Source organism: Pogona vitticeps, chromosome 3 (genome assembly GCF_051106095.1).
Source record: "Pogona vitticeps strain Pit_001003342236 chromosome 3, PviZW2.1, whole genome shotgun sequence".
NCBI classification, from domain to species: domain Eukaryota; kingdom Metazoa; phylum Chordata; class Lepidosauria; order Squamata; family Agamidae; genus Pogona; species Pogona vitticeps.
Window position 1 is genome coordinate 112040441 of NC_135785.1, and position 17480 is coordinate 112057920.

Consider the following 17480-nt stretch of genomic DNA (forward strand, 5'->3'; position numbering starts at 1 on the left):
TTTTACTTCAGTTGTCCCTAAATTAGGTTTATGAAGTTGTAAGAAGAAGTTTGCATGGTTACAATACTGCTGGTAGAGAACTATGATTATAGTCAACGTGCATGATTTAAATTATTGCAAGAGTCTTCATGATAGACTTGCTAATTTCAGTGTCTGTATACACTCACTCACTCACTCACCCACCCACCCATTAGACAGGAGATGGGGGGTTAGACCCATCTCCTGTCTAACCCCCCAGCTCAAGATACAGTATTCCCAGGTGGTCTTCCGTACAGGCACTCACTAAATATAGACCTCATGCAGCAACATTTAAACTAAATTTGAGAGTGGGCAACTGCTGTGTTTTCGTCACTTCTTGAGGAAATCCCTGAATAGATCATTGCAACAGCAACCTTTTCACCTACTTCACTGGATGCCGTTCTGTCCCTTCAGCGCTGTCTGGAGGCTGTACTGCAATGGATGCAGGAGAATGGGTTGAGGCTGAACCTGGACAAGACGGACGTCCTGAGGGTGGGTGGACCCACTATTGGCAGTTTGGGAAACTCCCTCTCTTTTCGGGGGGGGGTGACTCTCACCTCAAAGAGTGAGGTTCGCAGCTTGGGAGTACATCTGGATCCGGGGCTTACCATGGCAACCCAGGTAGTGTCAGTGGTCCGCTCTGCCTATTACCATCTATGGCAGATTGCCCAGCTGTGTCCCTATTTTGATGGTGGGGCCCTCACCACTCTGGTCCATGCCCCTGTAATCTCGAGATTAGACCACTGTAATGCACTCTACGTGGGGCTATCTTTGAGATTGATGCGGAAACTTCAAATGGTACAGAATGCAGCAGCCACATTACTTAGTGGGACGAGAAAACACCAGCATATCTCTCCCACTCTGGCTGCCTTGCATTGGCTGCCCATTCATTTCCACATTGATTTCAAAGTGTTAATGATGACATATAACACCCTAAACGGTTTAAGACCTTGATATCTAGCAGAACGCCTTCTCCCAGCTAGATCTACTCGAGTCACTCACTATAGCCAGGAAAGACGTCTGAGGGGCCTAACACCGAGAGAGGCCCGGAAAGAAAGAACTAGAAACCGGGCCTTCTCGGCAGTGGCCCCTCGACTTTGGAGCAGCCTGCCATCAGAGATCCACCTGGCATCCTCGCTGGGTGTTTTTAAGAGCCAATTAAAGACTTGGCTCTTTAGGCAGGCCTTCCCTCCTGTCAATACTTGACTTTTACTTCTTACTTAGTTTTTGTTTATAATTTCCCATCGTGATTAATATTTCATTGTCGATTTAATTGTTGTTTTAACCATTTTATGAATAATGTTATTGTAAGCTGCCCTGAGTAGACAAGAAGGGCGGGATAAAAATCTAATATAAATAAATAAATAAATAAATAAATAAATAAATAAATAAATAAATAAATAAATAAATAAATAAATAAATAAATAAATAAATAAATAAATAAATAAAAGGTTGAATAACGCAGCCCTGCTCTGGCAATGAAGCTCTATAAAAATGCTGTCACCAAGAGCAGAGATAAAACGCTTGCAGTTGGGTTGTATTAACTTACCAGCTGTGAAAAGAAATATCTCCTCAATAAGGCAACTAGTACTGATCTGTAACGCTTCTGAGACAGCAGTACAATAAAGGTTTTTTAAGGTGGACATGAGAAGTATCAAATTGCTTGACACATAAACGCTGATGGGAGGTCCTGGTTCTGGTGGATGAAGGTTGTATGGGCTTATATAATTACCCATGATAACGTTCTAGTAGCTGTTTTAGTAAAGGTTCTAGTGCAAGGAATTGACAAGCCTTTTCCTTTTCCCACCACTGTAAAAGATTTCATTGGATAGGTAGATACTATAAAGGCACTATAGTTTTAGATCAAACTTTGCTAATACATTTTCTGCTCTTGTCTCACTGAGTTACGTGGTGCCTACACCCAAACAAAGCTAAAATTGTAGCCTGATCAGGATTGGGCCATTCTGTCCAGTTACCAACTATAGTTATAAAATATATTGTTATTCTTATTGTTTACTTTAGTTCATTTTTACTGACAGGTGGCATGGTGACCAAAAATCATTTATAGACATCGTGATGAAAATGTATTTGAACCACTGGTGGCCATGTGGCCATCTTACTTAAGTAATGGAAGTGCAGAAGATCCAGAGGGAAATTGAAAAGGGAGTTAATGGGATTAAATGGTAATATTTGAACAAGGAAAGAGTCCTTTTTCGTTCTCTTGATTGTTTCCCTCTTTTTCCAGGTCAGTCAGAAGAAGTTCCAAAGTTGAAAATGCCAATTGAATGCGTTTAGAGTACTTGTAAATGGCTGCAAGGAGAGCGGTGCTCTTTAAAATATAATGCTGGTTATCTCACAGCAGGTTTGCTGGAAAAGGGATTTGTGGTTTTGCTTTAGGCTGTTGTCTTCCAGGCAGGCTTTTCAGGTTTGCAGCTGTAGCATGGCATTTAGTGTCGCTCTTGAGTTTAATTGATGATAAGTGGCATTATATGCTCCGCAAAACCCTGAAAAGATTGTACTTTCCTCTCCGCTTTAACTCAGGCGCACATAATTTTTGCCATAAGAACAGAGAGCTATTTATATGGCTCAAGATACAGACGTGAGAAAAGTGCTTGCTAGCTTTTCGGAAACACATGCATTTGGTTTCTGTTTCTTTCTTTGCACGGATTTATGGCTATCGCTGTGCATTGAAAACTTGGAAATTCTGGCCATTAGGCTTAAAATAATAATCTTAATATTAGTCAAGTGGCATTTCCCTGCTGCCCTTTATTAAAGGTTTTCAGAAAGTCTCCATTTCAGTTCTTTTCAGTAAGAGGTATTTTCCTGGACTCAATTAGATTGGGGAGACACAGCATATTAATTTTATTTAGTCAAAATCCAGTGTAGGCCTGTTGAAGGGATTAATTTGAGGAACTCCCCAAATATGAAGTTCATATGATTTCACTAATCCAGCAGATATAGAACTGTCCAGGTTTAAAAGCACTTTTATCATCAATGCATCATAGCTCTGATTTCTGTCGCAGACTGTGTACTAGACAGAGTAGGAGTGTGAGCAAATTTTGTTTATTCTTTATTGTAGTTTTCCAGAATTCACAATGACATAATTTGGAAAGGAAAGGTTTTAATTAAAAACAAACAAACAAACACATAAACTGATAGACTTACCCTTCCAAGTAGAAGGCTTTGAGTTCTTAGAATCTTTATGTTCCTTGTGGTTGAATTTGGGTTGCCATTTTTTTTCTCTGTTAGACTTCTAACCTTTAGACAATTATGGGCAAGTACAACACAATCTTCTGTCTGTTGAGACCACCTGTGCTCACTGAATTAATCCTGTACAGATGGCTGAGAATCTCCTGTTTGTTGTACAGTTTTACCAAAATATTAACATTTCTTGAAATATTCAGTACAAAAAACAAGGCATGTAAGCATTCAAATGGGAAAGAAAGCAAAACTTAGCTAATCTGTCCATTTGTGCACTTATTAATCTACATGGGACACCAAAAAGCAGTGCCCCCTAATCATTATTTGCGCCTGAGCTTTGCAGGGTGATCTTTTTAATGGAGAGTGGTGCATCTTCCAAACAAAGCTTTTTCTTCCTTACTGATGAAGAATCCTTGTTCATCTTTCTTTACTTATCTTTTATAGATGCAAAGTCAAGACCAATTAACTATGCAAAACAAAGCAAATTATTATGACCTAACTAGTCACACAGAATAAGAATTAATGATTTCAAAAACCATCATAGCCCCGAAGAACAGCAAAACTGGAGAGGTGAAGGCTTCTCTCCTGGACCTTTGCCCTTCCCAGCTTAAAAAGCTGCCAAAGAGGGACTGGCTGAGAGGGCAGTGAATGCCTCCTTGTATCAGGGTGGGGTCCCAGCTTGCTTAAAGGAGGCAGTAATAAAGCCATAATTGAAAAAGCCCTCCTTAGACCCCACAATACTGGGTAATTACCAGCCAATCTCTAATGTCCCATTATTAGGAAAGGTGCTGGAGGGATTCCTGGATGAGACAGATGATCTAGATCAATTTCAATCTCCTGTTTGAACACCCTGGCCATAGACCTGCGGTGTCCCTCAGGGAACTGCTTTGCCCCCTATGCTATTTAACATCTACATGAAAGAACTGGGAGAGGTTGTCCAGAGTTTTGGGGTTCAGTATCACCAGTATGCTGATGACACCCAACTCTGTCCCTCCTTTCCATCTAAATCAAGGGAGTTGTTTCAGTTTTAAATTAGTGTCTGGTGTTAGTAATGGACTGGATGAGGGCAAATAAACTGAAAATGAATCCAGAAAAGACAGAGGTGCTCCTGGTCAGTTGAAAAGCAGATCAAGGAATAGGGTTGCAGCCTGTGCTGAATGAAATTACTCTCCCTTTGAAAGCACATGTGCGCAGCTTGGTGGGGAGGTGCTCCTGGATTCATCTCTGAGCCTGGACGCCCAGGTTTTGGTGGTGGCCAGGAGTGCCTTAGTACAGCTAAAACTACTGAGCCAGCTGTGCCCATTTCTTGAGAGGGCTGATCTGAGCACGGTGACACATGCCCTAGTTACATCTCAGCTGGATTACTGTAACATGCTCTGCGTGGGGCTACCTTTGGAAAGTGTTCAGAAACTCCAGAGAGTCCAAAATGCAGCAGCCAGATTGCTGACTAGGCTGGATCATGTGAAACCACACCCCCACCCCGTTACAACAGCTCCACTGTCTGCCAATCTGTTTCCAGACACAAAATTGAGAGCGCTGGTCTTAACTTATAAAGCCCTAAATGGCTTGGATTCAAGCTGTCTAAAAGACTGCATCTTCCTCTATGAGCCTGCCCAGGCATTAAGATCATCAGAGGAGGCCTTTCTCTCAGTCCCACGACCCTCACAGGTGTGCTTGATGGGAACATGGGAGAGAATCTTATCTGTCACTATTCCCAGACTCTGGAACTCCATCCCACAGGAGGCCAGACTGGCCCCATCTTTGCTGTCCTTCCACAGGCAGGCAAATACTTTTCTCTTCACGCAGGTTTTTCCTTGATGACTGGTGGTCTGTGAGGGGTTTTAAAATGAATTGATGCACTCTGTTGGTTTAAACATATTTTAATATTGATCTTATTACTGATTTTAATGTAATACAGTGGTGCCCTGCATAGCGAGGTTAATCCATTCCGGATTAACCATCGCTATGGGGAAACATCACTATACGAAACAAAAAAGCCCATTGGGCCCAAAACTCACCGTTATGCGATGTTCCTCCATAGCGCAGGCATTTTCGCGCCCTCAGTAAGCGAGGGCAGGGCGCAAAAATGCTGCGTGCGGCCATTTTGGGTGTTCCGGTGGCCATTTTGGAACCGCCGAACAGCTGATTTTAAAAAAACGCTAGGTGAAGATCGGTAAGCGAAACGCTTACCGATCATTGCAACGCGAGCTTTTGCCTATCTAGGCATCGGAATGCGATCGCATTAGTGATCCCAAAAAATGGATCGCTATGCGAATTCGTCATTAAATGGTGCACTCGTTATACGAGGCACCACTGTACTTGTTCAATTATTTTTTAATATTTGTATACCTACTGTTTTTAACTTTTAAATATTGTCTTTTTAATGATGCAAGCCACCTTGAGTTCTTTTTAAGGAGAAAGGCAGGATTTTTTTAAAAAACACACAAATAAATAAAATAAAAATTAGAATGGGCTAACAAGCCTACCTAAAGTAAATTACAAGCAAAATGAAAAACATTTTGACCAGCCCCTCAAAAACAAACAAACAACAGCAACAAAACTTGAAAAAAAGACTTTGGTGTTGGTACCATTCAGACTCTTTAGGAAAGGCATTTCAGTTGGTGCCCTGCTGTTCTGAAGAAAGCTGTCTCCTTTGTGATCACTCTACAGACTTCCTCTGTAAAAGAATTTGAAGAGAAATATCTTCCGAAGGGCTCAAGGCAGTCTTATACAGTAATTGCCTCAAATGCAAGTGAAGTGATTCACTTTCATTGTGGCTAGGAAAACCTTGTGAACACAAAATTAGAAGATACCCCTACTATATTTCCATCTTCTTTCTGATGGTGTTTTTTGGTTTTCAAAAATGAGGGATGCCAGGATACTAGAAATCTTGAAATCTGCATTACCTCATAGAAATTGGGAGTTGAAGAACAATGTAGCTCACTGGAAGTTGAGGTCATGGAATGCAAAACCTAGTTTTATGATTGTTTTGATTCAACAATTGTTTTGATTTGAACCAAGATTTGGTTCATCTTGAGTATGTGAAGTCAAAAGGCACCCTGCCAACTTCCTCCCCTCCCCCTCCTTGTTATTATTAGTATTATTATAGTATAAGAAATGTTTTAATGCTTGCCACAGATACTACAGCTGTCATAGAAAATGGCCATTGTTCTTTAATATTAAAATCATGTATTCCAGATGTGGGCATTTGTTAGTCAGTTTGCTGTAAAATGACATACTGCTGAATCTTTAAAGGGCTTCAGTTTGGGAAAGCAAAATATGATTGGGCAAATTGCTAAAATATTTAAAGCGCAGCCTGTTAAAGCTTTTACTTCGAAGACCGTCACGTCAGAACTTATATGTAGTAAAAGCAAGCAATTGGCTTTCTATCCTCATGCTAGTCATTCAGCATGGGGGTTCATACCTACCCCTTCCACTTCACTGCAGATGCTAAAAGAGACACTTGTGAAGCTTATTTGGGGAAAATGAGGAAGGAAGAGAGGGCAAAAACATTTATGCATTTTCAGGTGATGACTAAACATTGCTGTTAATAGAAGATTATTGTGAGATTGTTCCTTTTTTCTCTGTCTTTCAGTGTTCCTTGTTGAAAGCTAATTTCATCTCTTCATTAGCCTTCTGAAAGGAGGTGTGTCAAAATGTATTACATACACTGCTCCTTGTTCAGAGTTCCATTGGTGTTAACCTTGATGTATTTTCTTCCTTAGACATGACCCCTTATTAATACCTGGAAATGAGCAAGTTGACAACATGGACTGCAATGTGAAAAGATACGATTCCACGGGAATGTTTCATTGGTGTCCAGCCAAGGAGATAGATAAAGTTATTTTGGTGAGTATGTGGAAGGAACACCTGCTAGATTACATCATGCAATCAAACTATACTGTCCTGCATTTGTTATACTTTTTTTTTGTTCATTATTTTCTTTATATGCAGTTACGTGCTTAATTAACCAAAGGATGAAAAATCCATGATGTGTGGTAATAGTTCCACAATGGATGTGCTAATTTTTGAGGGTTTTTTGTTTTTTTATTTTGTTTTGGTGTTTTTTTTGTGAGTGTGTGCCATGTCTATATACTATGGCCAGGGCACCTGTTCTGGCATCACAGTCAACCTCTTATGGTACCTGATGCCATAATCTTCCATATGTTAGGCAGAACTTAGATGCAAAGACATGAGAGCACTAAGTCCTCATGGAAAACCAGATAACTATACTAGTAATGCTGAGGAGGTAAAACATATTTATACATTATCTGTGGGCATTAGGTTTTTTTTAAATAAACATTTTATTGGTTTTTCAATCTATCTACATTGTTTTGTGCTTGTCAAACATCGTGTTACATGTTTTGCTTACAATTATTTGTTTTTTACATCTCAGTGTCTTCCCGCTTATCCCCCCAAATTCCAAACATCTTTCAAACATTCAAACCATTCATATAAAAATTTTAGTATATAATATGACTACCATCATAATATTTCATATTATAGAAAATTCTCAAGGTCTTCTAATAACATTCTTATTGAAAGTGGTTCCAGTTCCATGACCCAGCTTTATATCTAGTTTAGTTTACCTAAAATAAAAAACCACCATATTACATCTTTACCCTGATTAGGACTCCCTTATTTCAATTTAATTCTCCTTTTTAATATACAGAATATACCCTTTTACAGTTCCAGATGATAAATATATACATGTTTTCAATATTAAGGGGCCCTTCCTTGTTTTCCTTTTTTTCATCTTTCTTGGTAATTCCCTCTCTAATTTCTCTTTTGTCATTTAATATTTCTGTGTCTCTAAGCATTCTGTCATCTTTCATGTCCTCTGAAACCATTTTGTAGATCTGATTTATGTCCACTAACTCTTTATGTGCTTGGTCTATCTTCAATGGGTCTTCCAGGCTTTTTTTGGTTAGTTTTGCTGTTTTTTTCCCTTTGTCTTCCCCTAGTACTCTCCTCTGGTCCAAGACTAATATTTCTCTTAGATTAACTTCCTCCAGCTGCTGCTTTGATTGGCATACATCATCTGAGATACTCCCATTTCCTTCTTTGTTATTCCCTGTTGCTTGCGGACTATAGTTATTCTGATGTTGATTGGATAATTCGGCCTCTTGATAATGAGATCTCACTGTATCTAATATTGTTTGAAGGGTAGATTTTATTTCATTCCAAAATTGTCCTTGTTGTGCCATTCTGTTTCAGCTGCCCAAATGGTTATAAACAAATATTCAAAGTTTCCAGAGTCATTTCAAAAATTCCGCTTTGGCTAGATAGGCCTGAACCAAATTTGAACCCTCAAAATACCAGGGTAGGGTGCAATATTTGTATCCACGGCCTGATGGCCTTAGAAGTCCACTTTAGGGTTAATTTTCCAGCCTGCCACAAAGAAGGTCAAAAGGAAATAACAGCAGAGTGCTCAAGGTCACCGCTCCTAGGCTCCATGCCAAAAGACTTCAGGTAGTCAAAACAGAGTCCAGATTTATCAAGTATAACTCACAGGAAAGTTTCTCAAGCTTCACAGCACCAAACTGTAATATTTTTAAAATGTATTTTCAAAAGTTATTTCCTTTCCATCAGCTATCCCTCTCACCAGATTTTTTGCCGCTTTATAGTTTCTGTGATGAGATAGCAATTCTTTTTTTCCATATATAGGAATTATTTCCTCCAGGGGTATAAGCAATTAGTTATAAAAATCTCACCGATGGTAAACAACGATGCCAGATGCTGATTGTTGCTTCTTAGCCGGCTGCTGATGACTCGCAAGCGAGCCGAGTCTGCTTGTTTCTGCCCGTTGGCTGATTAGGGAGTTTCCTGGATTGAATGGGGGTGGCCGCCGCCCCCCCCCGTGATCAACAGGCTTCCCCCCCAGTTCACCACCCCTCCAGGGTGGTTTCAACACCCTATGGTGTCCCAAACAAGGTCAGAATTCAGCCCGGGGGACAGAGCTCTGTCCTCCTGCTGCTGTCTCGTCGCCACGTCAAGCCGGAAGTCTGGGCATTAGGTTTTTTGATAAGTCCATGCAAGTATTTTTTTTTTTTTGGAAAATCCATAGGATGAAGAAGTCATGTATGTATGTCCATTAAAATAGATACATCATAAGCAGGCCATTAAAATGATTAAATAGCCTTCATAGTATTAACATCAAAATCAAACATTCTATGTGTAATTTATGAGTTACTTCATTTACCTATAGTTAATCTGATTAATACTGCAGCCATGAATATAATAAACTTTACTGTTATACATAGAAATATTTATGAGTGACCTTTGGACCAAACATTTTTTGCTGATAGTTAAAAAAAGTTTTCCTGTGGAGTTTACAATTTTGTGCCATATCGTCATACCCTGTGTCATAATGTGTATTTCTTTGCCCCTTCCCATAGGCCATTGTCTGACATTTGAGGGTGTTACTACATAACAACATAGTGCTGCCTTTTTTGTCAGCTGCCCTATGTCTCCTGTATCTTAACATTCTTCCCTCAGAAAATCAGATGTGTGAAGCTAACATCCATGTATCACCCTCTTTATTTTAGTCTCTCTCTATCTTCTTTTTATTCCTTTTGGGACCGGCCATCATACTGACTCAACTAATTAAATATAATTAGAAGGCCTCTCCTAGTTTGTTAGGTTCAGTGCATGTTTGTGCCATTTATGTTCGTGTGCTTGCATCAAAGAGGAGGATCTGCACATCTTATAGATAAAACTGATGATATGTGAAGTGAAATCTCTGGTGGGTCCTCACTTTGTTGTAGTTGCAGCAAGTGTCCCCCCCCCCCCAGTGTCTGCTTTCTCCAGATTTCCCTGCACTATTCAACAGTGCAACCAATAATGGTGGCAGCTCTGGTTTACTCTTAACGATTGTGAGACAAAACCATGTTCCTCAGAATCCTTGGGGAGTTTGTATAATAACCATGACATTGTCTGGAATTGCAGTATTGGCATTTAAACAATCAATAAAGCAGTCAGTTCCACAGGGTAAACTGTTATGAATTTGATTTGAAACTGTTTGAATTGATATGTATTTCACAGTGTTGTTCATTAGACCACCAGAGACAACTTCCCCATACGTAGTTAAATAACTGAGGGCGACAGATGTCAGCTAGAATATTTTAAATGTGTTTCAAACAGATATGACGCTAATGACCTTAATGTTCCACTTCAAAAAGTTTGCATGTTTAAAAAATGACATTGGGGTGTCCTCCTTGTCTAGTTGTGACTTAATGTTCATTTACTCCATTTGCTCAAGGAAAGTGTGTGTGTGTGTTTCTCTGTATGTGGCCTTTTTCGTAGCGACTGTACAAACTGTAGCTTAAGATCAGTTAAACATAGTCAACCTCCATGTTGTCAAGCATTTCTGTAAGCAGAATGGCAACTTAGGCAAGACACAGGCAATTCTGAAATCATACGGGTGAATACCACAGGTTTTGATGGTTCTATCATGCCACACTGAAATCTCCTTAACAATTACCATATGTCTCTAGCTTTAATTATTTCTATTTAATTCCATGGCTGATTCAAATCTGCCTGTTTCCTTCTGGATCTGCTTATCTGCTTTCTTGTGTGAGGGGTTTAACCATTAAATACAGTGGTGGTATACAGGGTTGAGTTGCATGACATCAAAACTATACTTCATTTGGCAACAAATCTTGTCAAGCTCTAGTGGAAGAGTGCGCAATTCTGAGAAGAGACATATACTCAGTGGACCAGTTCCTCATATACTTAGGGTTTTATTATTATTAAATCAGAATCCCATTGACAAGTACATTTGTGTAACAGGAACTGCATAAGTCTTGGCAGCAAATTACTGCTTGTTAATGAGTTGATGTTGCATTCCTGGACATATCCCTAATTAAGCAATCATGTGTGCAACATGACAACCAGCACACCATTAATTAGCAGAAATTGGCCCCCTCAATTTCCCTTACTCAAACATAAATGACCAACAAGATTTTGCCCTTTGTTTCGAGGTGTTACAATACCTCCCCTTTAAAAACAAGGAAAAACCTTTAAAAAAAACCCTCTGCAATTAGGAGGACCCTAGGTGTGTGGGTAGGGGGACGTGGTGGCACTGCAAGTTAAACCGCAGAAGCCTCTGTGCTGCAAGGTCAGAAGACCAGCAGTCGTAAGAGTGAATCTACGCGACAGAGTGAGCTCCCGTCGCTTGTCCCAGCTCCTGCCAACCTAGCAGTTCAAAAGCATGTAAATGCGAGTAGATAAATAGGTACCACCACGGTGGGAAGGTAACAGCTTTCCGTGTCTAGTCGCACTGGCCACGTGACCACGGAAACTGTCTATGGACAAACGCTGGCTCTAGGGCTTGGAGACAAGGATGAGCACTGCCCCCTAGAGTCAGACATGACTGGACTAAATGTCAGGGGAAACCTTTACCTTTACCTAAGTGTGTGGGTGGGTGTGCATATGCACATGAATTTGCTTGCATGTATACACCTATTTCCACTCTCCCCTATATACCATTTAATAGAATTCCGCCCAGAATCTTTTCCAAATTGCTGTTAAGATTGCTGTGATGGTGGTGGTTTCATACAGCACCATGAATGTCATTGTTTCTTACACAATTTCTGGAAATTAACGGCAGTGGAGGAAGAAGGTCGCTGTGCCCCAAAAGCTTACAATGTAAAAGAGACACAAGGGAAGACAGCAGAGGGACAGACAAGAGTTAAAATGAAAGTTGATGGCATTTGATTGCAGAGAACATGTAATTTCAAATAGATACAACTTGGCTACCCTTTGGAAGGAGGGTTGTGACATTAAACCACAACCTCACAGAAGTTTTGAAGAAAGATTTTTAGAGAGAGGGAGGGAGCACTGTGTGCACATCCAGGTCAAGGGTACCACACATGGAAGGCAGTGACATAGATGGTTTATGACCAGAAAAAGGGGGGCACCCCACCCTGAAATTCCCAGGTCATGAGCTGGCTCAGGACAGCAGAAAAGAAAAGGTGGTTTTATTGCAAGGGAAAGGAGGGGCTTCCTATAGGAAAGAACAGGGCAGGTAAAAGAGAGAGTGACTTGTTATTTGTCAGATGGACCTATTCTGTGAGTGTATGTGTGTTGTTGAGTATAGAATTAATTTATATATGAAGAAACTATTAGTGTAGTGCTTTTCCTGGCTTGTCCAATAATGGAAAGTATTTTCTATGCTATTTTGCTGATGATTACTGAGATTGAGCTATCATCAAGTGCTCAAAAGGCTGTCGTACAGAGAAGGGGCAGGATCAATTCTCAATCATTCCCGAGTGCACCGTGCATAATAATGGGCTCAAGTTACAAGAAACCAGATCTTGGTTAAATATCAGGAAAAGCTGATTAACTGTTAGAGCAGTATGACAATGGAATAAATTACCTTGTGAGGTGGTGAGTGCTCCAACACTGGAGGCTTTCAAGAGAAATTTAGACAACCATCTATCAGATATTCTTTGATTTGGATTCATGCACTGGACAGTGGGGTTGGTCTCCATGTCCTTATAGGCCCCTTTGAACTCCATTATTCCAGGAGTCTGTGATTTATCGAGCTTGCTCTGCATGTCTACCTGCAGTGCAAATATGCAGACGACATGTAAGTGTGGGTGGCACACGCACATTCATTAGCTCATTGTTCCTTTTTACAGAAAGGAGACTTAGGCATCCTTTGTCATTCTTTGTTCCTTGCCCCACAGCCTATGCCATTTGTGGAGGGGGGAAACAGGCAATAGAGATCAATGTACAACAGCAACGCTCCATCATTTCCCATAGAATCTAAGATTATGAGCAATAAACCATACATTAAACCCACAATAATTCATAAGAGTTACATTAAGGCTGATTTAGACATTTCCTGTCTGTCAAGGGATTACTTTCTGTGAACGAGTCTATCTGAATATCCTTGAAAATCAAGTTTAGTGTATCAGATGTTATGTCTCCTTCCCCCATGCCTCACATGGATAGTGTGACGAACTTTATTAATGGGATACTAAGTGTGTAATACCTAGATCAGTTTCAAGTATCAGGCTTGTATTACACAGTCTTGCCAACTGTGCTGGATACTCCTTGACCAAGAACAATGTTGGTCCATCTCTTCTATCCTGATTGCTTTCAGTTTTTGAATGTGCTACCAATAGTTAATATCACTAAGATAAACTGCAAGAAACTACTGACATTATCATATCTCTGTGTGCACATTCAGGTTTTACTTGACATGCTTTTTCCTTAGAAATAACTTCTCTGCATTGCTGTCCTGCCTTGAATTTGTTTTGCTTTTCTAGACTCGAAGTGAAGCAGCCATGACAGTGTTAAGTGGCCATGTGGTTGTCTGCATTTTTGGAGATGTGACATCAGCACTGATTGGATTAAGAAATTTTGTGATGCCATTAAGAGCCAGCAACTTCCACTACCACGAGCTCAAGCACATTGTGTTTGTGGGCTCCCTTGAATACCTGAGGAGGGAATGGGAAACAATGCATAACTTCCCCAAAGTCTCAATCTTGCCTGTAAGTCTAATGCCACCCACTTTTCTTTCTTTCTTTCTTTCTTTCTTTCTTTCTTTCTTTCTTTCTTTCGTTCTTTCTTTCTTTCTTTCTTTCTTTCGTTCTTTCTTTCGTTCTTTCTTTCTTTCTTTCTTTCTTTCTTTCTTTCTTTCTTTCTGTCTTCCTTCCTTCCTTCCTTCCTTCCTTCCTTCCTTCCTTCCTTTCTTTCTTGGACATCAACTGAACAGAATTGTGTCGGCTTTGATCTTAGGCGCTCCCTTGTTTCACTCTTGTCTGGTTATAGGCCTCAGGACTTGGCCTTTTCCCTGTTTGTTGTATCTATGAAAACTAAGCCCTGGGAGACCTTATTAGAAGAAATTTGCCGACGTGCTCAATCCCTCATCAAGGATGAATTTCTGCTGCTATCAAATATGTTAGCTATGTTATCTATTGAACACTTGCTTGAGTGCCCCGCATGCAGCCCATTTTGATGTTATGATTTTTTCTGACAGCATGACAGTCATTACTTATGGCATTATTTATGCCCATGAAACCTTTGAAAACATTTTGTATTATTTGTCTATCTACCTAATCCATCTGCATCCATAAAGACCTTCAAAAGGCCAGCCTGCTGGCTTTGCTTTATTTAACAGCCTGACAGTGGCATTTCATCTTTTTAACAGTGTATGCAGTCAGATAATATGAATTTCTTTATGACATGACTCCATGATGGAAAGGGCCCCAATTCTTCAGTAGTTGGTGTCACTATTTATGCCTCACTGCTAACTACAGTGCACTTTCTATTACGCTGCTCTTTACACCCAGCGAGCAGCCCAAGGTGCAAGGCAGCAAGAGAATCACAATAATTTCCACATCAAATGTTCTACATTAATATTCCCTGTTTCCTTTTGTTGCTCTCCCCCAACTCCCCCCCCCCAAAAAAAGCAACATGATTTTAAAGCCAGCCTGCAGTACAAAATATATGTTTGCATCGGCTTCTTTCTAACACCTTTTCAAGCTGTAGCAATTTCAGGAGCCATCCCTTTGTCACAAATCAGGAGAAAATTAGAAAAAATATAAGGATGATGGGCATACATAATGCACATATCTATGGTGGATTCTGTTTGGTTCAGCATCATATTTAAGAGGTTCTAATGGTGGGCATAGAGCCTCACCTACTCAGCATTCACATACCTGCTTTAGCTTCGAAAGACACTCTCTTGGCTTGTAGATGTTTTACATGGAAAGATCTGTAAGTGCCCATTTAAACACTATACCTTGCAAAGTAGAAGCTCTGAATAGCATGGAAAAAATGTACACTTACTGATCTTTGCCATAATATTGTCTGTTAATGATTTAAGAGGCCTCTTTATTCATTGTCCGTAGTGTTAAATATCGTCTTTTAATGATGTTAACCACTGTTGCGTACTCATTGTTTTCATTGTCTTTCATTGTTGCAAGCCACCTTGAGTCCTTTTCAAGGAATATGCACTGGTCTTTGCATTTTGCAAGTATGCCATTGTGTGGGGAGAGCATTAAGAAAAAAGCTTACCATATGGAACATTGATTGAGGATAGGCACACATTTCCTCTGTGTAAAATTCAGTTATGCCTTCCACACCACTGCTGCTTTGGAACATGTCAGCCATTGGCCAAAAGCCTGTTGCAGAGTTATGCAAAAGGAGGCGAATTGCTTTAAGTTAAGAAATGACTGTGGACATTATGTGTTCTATACAATGAATAAATAAATAAAACTCTGCAACAAAATTTTGGCCATTGTGTGACAGAGAATCTGTTCCTGGCGGGTGGGGATGGCATTCAGTTGATGCTTGCTGGCTCAATACCTCATTTTCTCTTTTAAAGGTGTTCATCACACAGGTTTAAATATATAAACTGATATTTAAACCTGTGTGATATGTATAAAGGAGCCAATTAGATAGATTGGTAAGAACTGCCCTATGCAGTAATGCACAGAAATCTATCTAACACACACACAGAGAGAGGGGGGGGTGTATATATAAAGGTTAACTTTTCCTGTTTTTATTGCACTCTGTACCGTGTTTTCATTGATGGCTCAGAAAACATCATTGCTTAAAACCAGGACTTTTTTCTCCAAGACCTGCATGGCCCAATATTTCAAGTGGCAGATGCTACAACACACCCCTCCCTAGGGTTCAGAAAGCCAGAACTTGCCACATGAGGGTGACTGAAATCAAGATGATTCTGTGTTGCAGACATGATGCATAACTCTGGCATCCTTCCTGCTCCTTGTTTGTTAGTAATAGCTTGACTGAGTATTGAGACTTAACGCTAAAATGCTGCCATCAGCACCAACTACCCTTTAGATTAGCACATTTCTTCTATTCCCTGGCACATAGTTAGACCAACTTAATGTCAGAGTGTAAAAAGGATACTTGCTAAATAATTTCCCAAAGCTCCTTCTCAGTATTTAATTTGTTTTTCCCCCTCTTCCCTGTCCCTCCTTTTCCCTTCCCTCCTCCCCTCCCTCTGTTTCTCTCTGCCGAAGGGTACACCATTAAGTCGAGCTGATTTAAGGGCTGTCAACATCAACCTCTGCGACATGTGCGTAATCCTGTCAGCCAATCAGAATAATATTGATGATACTTCGCTGCAGGACAAGGAATGCATCTTGGCGTCACTCAACATCAAGTCTATGCAGTTTGATGACAGCATTGGGGTCTTGCAGGCTAATTCCCAAGGTAAGAACTGCCCTATAATACTTCTCTATAGTGCCTACAGGGACAGGACCTGGCAAGAAGAATATCCCTCACTCAGTAATTCAAAGGGACCCTACATCAGCTTGCTTGACAGTTAAACCTGCTGATTGGTATGATGGGTTTTTAAGAGACGGTCGCAACACCGCACTGCACTGGGCACATACACAAAAGCAAATTTTTGGTGATCTTAGCAAGGAGACGACAATTGACAGAGTGGGGAAATTTATTTCATTTCCCTCTCAGATGGGTGATTGCTAAATCTGGAGAATCCTGCAGCCTAGAAGTTCATAGCAATAAAGTCACATTGTCACACATCACAGAGCCAGAGGTGGCTTGTACTCACGCTGGATGCAAAACGGGATAATTGCAAATACTGTTTGACAAGGGTGTTTGCTTTGTCCACAAGATACCAGTGAAATGCCAGACAGCACAATACCAACACTTATCATTAATAATAACTGTAATAATAATATTACCTTTTAAAGAGTAATAAAGAAAGAAGAATGCCAAGTTTATAAAGAGACCTTTTATAAAGCAGGCATGAAAAGCCCCAGTTTCTGTAAAGTACCCTATGATTTCTAGATCAGAAAATATGATTGATTAATGCAATACCTGCTTCTGACTTCATATTATTTCTGTTTTCCACCTTTACTATTTAAGGCCATACAATGAATTAAAACACACATAAAAACAAACACTCTGAAAAGTGGTAAAAACAAACAAGGCTGTTTTTCCCTGAAAGGGTCTGGCCAGAGTCAAATATTGCTTCATGGAAAATAAAACCAGTAAAAACACAATACATACCAAAAGTAATCACTACCTTTTAGCAAAGAATATTTGTTTTACATTTAAAAAAAAAAACCTTTGTTGTGCCCACTTACTGAAGAGTTACAGTGATCAATGCAACCCCACCCTTTCCATCCTATAAAATGATAATTTAAAGTCTTCCTTCTCTACTTGTACCCCCAGTGCTAATCTGAACAGATAGGACTTCATACTTAGGCTGAACTAGAAAAAGAGTGACAAAAGAAAGGAAGAAGTGGATG

General features: G+C 40.0%; 1 protein-coding gene across 32 annotated transcripts in view; it reads left to right on the plus strand.

Annotated features, from left to right (window-relative positions):
• Positions 1-17480, plus strand: part of KCNMA1 (potassium calcium-activated channel subfamily M alpha 1) — a 668230-nt gene that overhangs the window by 580178 nt on the left and 70572 nt on the right. For all 32 annotated transcript variants that reach the window (XR_013543877.1, XR_013543878.1, XM_072995024.2 and 29 more), the window contains 3 exons: positions 6945-7068; positions 13497-13721; positions 16224-16416. Coding sequence is in view for 30 of the 32 variants with exons in the window: in XM_072995024.2 (XP_072851125.2) it covers positions 6945-7068; positions 13497-13721; positions 16224-16416 (542 nt within the window). In the remaining 2 variants the exon portion in view is untranslated. The remainder of the gene's footprint in view (positions 1-6944; positions 7069-13496; positions 13722-16223; positions 16417-17480) is intronic.